General features: G+C 36.9%; 4 protein-coding genes across 4 annotated transcripts in view; 1 reads left to right on the top strand and 3 right to left on the bottom strand.

The window, feature by feature from the left end:
- Positions 1-164: 164 nt before the first annotated feature.
- FDP41_008631 (uncharacterized protein) lies at positions 165-1,247 on the bottom strand (the record flags this gene model as incomplete). The annotated part of the gene is made up of 1 exon (XM_044712506.1): positions 165-1,247. The coding sequence occupies one exon, from the start codon at positions 1,245-1,247 to the stop codon at positions 165-167; it is 1,083 nt and encodes a 360-aa protein (XP_044557840.1).
- A 247-nt stretch (positions 1,248-1,494) lies between these two features.
- FDP41_008630 (uncharacterized protein) lies at positions 1,495-1,953 on the bottom strand (the record flags this gene model as incomplete). Its single annotated transcript, XM_044712505.1, has 1 exon — positions 1,495-1,953. One exon carries the CDS (start codon positions 1,951-1,953, stop codon positions 1,495-1,497), a length of 459 nt encoding a protein of 152 aa, XP_044557839.1.
- Positions 1,954-2,162: 209 nt separating this feature from the next.
- Positions 2,163-3,994, bottom strand: FDP41_008629 (uncharacterized protein; the record flags this gene model as incomplete). Its single annotated transcript, XM_044712503.1, has 2 exons — positions 2,163-3,903; positions 3,948-3,994. The coding sequence occupies 2 exons, from the start codon at positions 3,992-3,994 to the stop codon at positions 2,163-2,165; spliced, it is 1,788 nt and encodes a 595-aa protein (XP_044557838.1).
- Positions 3,995-4,275: 281 nt separating this feature from the next.
- The window catches only part of FDP41_008628 (uncharacterized protein), a gene marked incomplete at both ends in the record, with an annotated part of 1,600 nt that continues 254 nt past the window's right edge, over positions 4,276-5,621 (top strand). The window contains 2 exons of the mRNA XM_044712502.1: positions 4,276-4,438; positions 4,490-5,578. Coding sequence (XP_044557837.1) covers positions 4,276-4,438; positions 4,490-5,578 — 1,252 coding nt within the window. The remainder of the gene's footprint in view (positions 4,439-4,489; positions 5,579-5,621) is intronic.

Below are 5,621 nucleotides of genomic sequence, written 5' to 3'. Positions count from 1 at the left end.
ATGAAGTACTCTAAATCGAATTTTAAATCATGATGATCACTGATGAATAAATCGTCGTTGATGAAGCTAATTTTTTCGAAATTCTCCCAATTCGGAGACATGAATCCTTTTGCAAAATTAATAGTATTCACCACAACGGAATGATGTTGTAGTGTAATTAGTAATCATTTCAAAATTTGAAAAACATTTTCTGGGATGTCAAAAGCAATCAATGAACCATTTTCTATTAACATTATACGATCTGAGTCGGTAATAGTGTTCAAGCGATGAGCAATATTGAGAACAGTCTTGTCTGAGAACTCTTTTTTCAAGCTTTCTTGAACAGTGAAATCTGTCTCTTCATCAATATGAGATGTAGCTTCATCCATTATTACTATCTTTGAATTCTTAAGAAGAGCTCTACAGATACATAGTAATTGACGCTCTCCCATTGAAAAATTCTCTCCATTCTCGGACACTGGAAATTGTAACTCATTATCCATTTGTAAAACTCTATCTTTCATGTTAACTTTCTCCAAAGCATGCCAAATTTTCTCATCTTCAAATTGATTAAGAGGATCAATGTTGAATCTTAATGATCCAGAAAACATGGAAGATTCCTGAGGTATGACTGCAATTTTAGACCTCAACATTTTAACACTAATGTTCTCAATGTCCACATCATCGATCTGTACAACGCCTTGCACATAACCAGCTGAACGCGTGAGAATAGACAACAAGCTGGATTTTCCAGACCCTGTTCTTCCAATAATTCCGATCTTCTCTCCTTGATGAATTTCCACATTGATGTTGTTTAACACAAACTCGGAATCTGTACTATATTTCAAAGAGACGTTCTTCAACATAATAGTTCCATTGGAGGGCCAATCAGTGATTGAAATTTCATTATTTGACTCTTCATGTGGTAGTTCTTGACAATAATGAAGAATTCTCTCAATAGCATTCATATCATTTTCCAAGTCTGTGGAGTACCGTACCAACCACTCTGCGTTATTGGTGACAGATAATGCATAGGAAAGGCATAAACCTGTCATGGTAGCTGAGACATGACCTATCAGACACGATAATGCTGTAAATAGAACCACACTCACCCCAAAAAATTTCAATCTAAGAGCAATCCATCTCTGAGCAACAATTTGTGTGAAGATGGCCAGGTTAAGTTGGTCAACCAGTCTTTCGTTTTCTTTTGTATAGATGTTTTGCTTTCTTTGAGAGCGAATAACACTACATCCTTTGATGGTTTCCATGAAGTGCGAAAGCAGAGGACTCTTACTGGTTGAAATAAGTCTCTTAATTTCACATCCTGTTTTTTGATAATATATTTGAGTCCTCCAGTATATGATAATTCCTGGAATAATTGGAATCATGAACCATGGAACAATAATAGAAATAACTAGTAATGTTCCAAGCACAGAGAAAAGGAGCAGCCCAATAGTGACTTGAACGAAGTAATTAAGGAATTGTCAATGATTTCAATATCACTAGAAAATCTATTCATGATTCTTCCAACAGGTGTTGTATCAAAAACACAATTGGAGCAGCCATCAACTTGGAAAATGCTGTGTCGTGGAGTTTTTTAGCAGCTTTTAAACCGAACACACTCATCAATACTTCTGAAAGGAAAATACAAACTGCACATCCAATACCAAGTGCAATGTAAATGCCTATGAATAGTGATTGTTCAGTTGTTGAATTAATGGCACCACTATTCGTTTGTTTGGACCAAAATGCTAAAAACCAGCTGTTCAATGATTGAACCGTTTGTGACAACGTGAAAAGAGCCAGAATGACAACAGTAGGGATAATACCACCCATGTAGGACAAGTATTGAAGGTATAACTTGTAATCTATATGTCCCTTTGCTCTGTCTTCTTTAGATTTTTGAGGAGCTTTGATTTTCTTGTTTTTTAACGGAGGATCCAACTGTATATGCTTGTTTGAATCTTCTGACATGTGTTGCAAATATTCCTTATGAAAGTTTTCATCTTTGGGGGGAACCTTGTGCCATTAATTGACCTTCTTTCATCACAACAACATGATCGGCAAAATTACAGAACTGTAATTGATGAGTTACAAGGATTCGAGTTTTGTTTGCCAAATATCCACAAATGCAGTGATGAAAAACGCTCGTCCTAACATTGGGATCTAACGCAGAGAGTACGTCATCTAAAAGGTAGACATCTGCATCGGAATAGAGAGCTCTGGCCAAAGCCACCCTCTGTTTTTTGCCCTCCAGAAAGCATGGAACCTTTCTGACCGACCATGTATCTATCTCCACATTCTAATGATTTCAAATCAGTGCCTAGACAACAGCTTTCGATGACTCTATTATATTTGTCTTCATCAAGTGGATTTCCAAAGAGAATGTTGTCTCTAATGGTGGCATCCTTGAGCCATGCTTGTTGAGGAACATATGCCAATGTTCCTCCCAATGTAATTGTTCCATGTTGTCTTTTCATTTCACCCAATAGGGCGGAGAGTAGTGAGGATTTTCCACAACCAAGAGAACCAACCACGACTACTAACGAACCCTTCCTTATATTGAGGTTAATATTCATCAATGAAAATGTCTTGCATATGGAAACTTTGTCAACCGATGAATGACCACTACTGGTGTCAACTAATTGATGTTGTTCGGACTCTTTCTCAATAGCATTAGTATTGAGGGATGGTTCACATATTGCAACGCTTTCTTCCCATGAGAAAGAGCCCTCTTTCACTTGTATTGCATATTCTGACTCCTCAGTCAATACTTGAATTTCTTCAACATTTTCTGCAGTAAGAAAACGCTCTATTCTATCTAAGCTAATTTTTGCTTCAACAAAGGAAGCCAATAATGAAGGAAAGAATGTAGTGGGTGCTTTAAGCAGATTGATATAAGACAAGCATGTGAAAATGATTTTTGGTTCCAGAGAGTTGTAAATAGAATACACGGCAAGTGATATAATTGCAACAAATATTGGAATAACTCGCATAAGACTGTTGGTAAAACAATTAGCAAGCATGACTTGAGTGTTTTTCCACATTTCAGATTTCCTAATCTGTGATATCTTATCGACAAAAGCTGATTCCCAAACATTCAATTTGATGGTCCTAATGCCATTAATGACTTCACTCAAGACTGCCTTTCTTTGAGCGGAAATGAGCAAGGCCGATCTCCTAATTCTTCTTACTGCTCGAGTAATGAGCCAACATATTGGCACAACCACAACAATGATTGAAAATCCAGTCAATGCAGGCCAACCAAGCATGATCACCAACATGGTCACAGAAACAACAATCTGCAAAACACAACTCCAAGTCATGTGCAGATTCTTGACGAGACCACCAATCTTGACAGAGTCAGTCGTCATGTATGTGATAATGTGTCCATTATTGAAATTCTTCTTTACGACAGGGCTCAAAGAAAGAGTCTTTCGATAAACAGCGGTCATTAGAGCTGTGATAATTCTCCTTCCTTGAGTCATTACAACAAAAAAGTATTGTTGCAGAAAAATAGCACCAATCAATTGCAAAAGAAATAACGATATTGCAAGAAAATAGCCCCAAAACACCGAAGAGTTTTCTCCTTCTCTTATATGACCTACAATCCACTGTACAAACATGGGACTAACCAACTGAGTGATGTCATAAATGATTTTCAAGAATCCAGCCAAATAGAAACGACGACCGAAAACTTTATGAATGACTTTTAAAAGTTTTGAGTTGCTCCGATTGGAAGATGTAACTGCTGATTCCCATTCATTTTGAAAAGAAGATGAAATATGTGCAGCTTTCTCTTCGCTTCTCAATCCATAGAGGTCAGTCATTTCAAGAACTTTTTCAGATCCAAGTTTTATCAAATCGTTGAAATACCAAAATGTCAATCTGGAAAATATATTTGCATTTTCCTCAGGACATGAGCTGACATGGAGTAATTAGAAATGATGAATCAAGACAGTACCTACAGTTGTGTTTGATCGCCAATTGTGATTTCTGGTTGTTGAGAAGTCATTCGTCAATTTTTTTTGTGTTGAAAAGTCGCATAAGAGGACAAGGAAGGAATTGAAATTTCATTACCAATTAGAAATTCCTTTCTAAAAAGTGACAAAAAGGAAGATCTTTTTGGAAAAGGGAATTGGAATTTTCTGCTCGCAATATTTGAAACCAAAATGGGAAAAATAGTTGACATAACTCCAATTATGTACACACGGAAAAGTTAAAACCCGAACGGTAACTGCAGTTTGTCCTTGAATCAAAAAAAAAGTCGTTTCGTGTACAGTCGCAACCATTCAAATGCAATCTACTTATTCCAATCCAGAATCAAGATCTTTCGATTCATTTCACCGTCGCAAATGTGAATTGGTCGAACCAAACACTTTTAAAGAAGAACATCATTTCTATCCTAAAGCTGTACATGCACATTTGAGTGAAATTGTTAAAGAGTTTATGACATTAGGTAAGTTGTTACAAGTGACAAGGAAATCAGCTCAAGCATTCACAACACAAGATACTCCTCAACTTGTCAAAAGATTCTGTGAACTTCATCCAAATGTACAAGAAACTAATCTCATGAACGTTCTCACTTTCAAACCTCAATTCTTCAATTGGTCAGGCTCTGACTTGTTTCATGTCTCCGATCATACTGGTTCCAAGAGCATGGTTCTCATTGAAACAAATTCTTGTCCATCGGGTCAAAAAGCAATGCCCAAGATGGATTCGATGAGAATGCAACATGACAACGTACACAGAGGTTATCGCACTCTCATCGAAAACATGTTCAAACCAATGCTCGAACAGCACGAACGAATGCTTGGACCTCATATGGTGAAAGATGGAAAGCTTGCTGTGGTTTATGATAAGAACAAGATGGAAACTTGGGGTTATGCAGCGATAATTGCAGATGTGTTTAGAGAATCTGTATATTTGGTCGAGTACAAAAACCAAGACGATGATCCCTCTGTCAGATTTGTGGGAAACAATCAAATAATGCAAATTCGTGATGTTAACAACCAGTGGATGAACATCAGAGCTTGCTTTAGATATGTCACTCAAAAGCCATGGAATCGATTGCCAATTTCAAAGATTAGAACGCTCATTATCAATCCTGTCGTTTGCTGCTTGGCTGGAGGAAGAAACAAACAACTTGCAGCAATTGCATTTTCTAAATTCAATATGGAAAAGAACGTTGGTATACAAATTAATACTCCAAAGACAGTTTACAATGTTGAAAAACAGATGATACCATATTGGATTACATATTTTGGAGGAATTGGTGTGATCAAGAATCCTTATTCAAATGCTGGACAAGGAGTATGGGTAATCACTAACACAAAAGAGTTAAAGCAATTTATGGACACTATTGACAGCAAGTATGAGAAATTTGTTGTGCAGTCAATGATTGGTTGTAAAGCTTGGAAAAATACTCACTTTTACCACGTTGGAACTGTACCTGATAAGGACAACAATGTCTTTGTGGCAGATTTGAGAATGATGGTTCATTTTGATTATACAATGAATGAATTTCGCCCTCTTGCTCTGTTTGCTCGAAAAGCAAGAAAACCATTGCAACATTCAATGAACAGCGACAACTGTACTAGTTGGGATATGTTTGGGACAAATCTCACATTGGTTGGTGAAAA

Source organism: Naegleria fowleri (genome assembly GCF_008403515.1).
Source record: "Naegleria fowleri strain ATCC 30894 chromosome Unknown tig62, whole genome shotgun sequence".
In the NCBI taxonomy this organism is placed as follows: Eukaryota; Heterolobosea; class Eutetramitea; order Acrasida; family Naegleriidae; genus Naegleria; species Naegleria fowleri.
The sequence above is the reverse complement of the archived record's forward strand: the minus strand, read 5'-3'. Positions and strand labels throughout refer to the sequence as shown.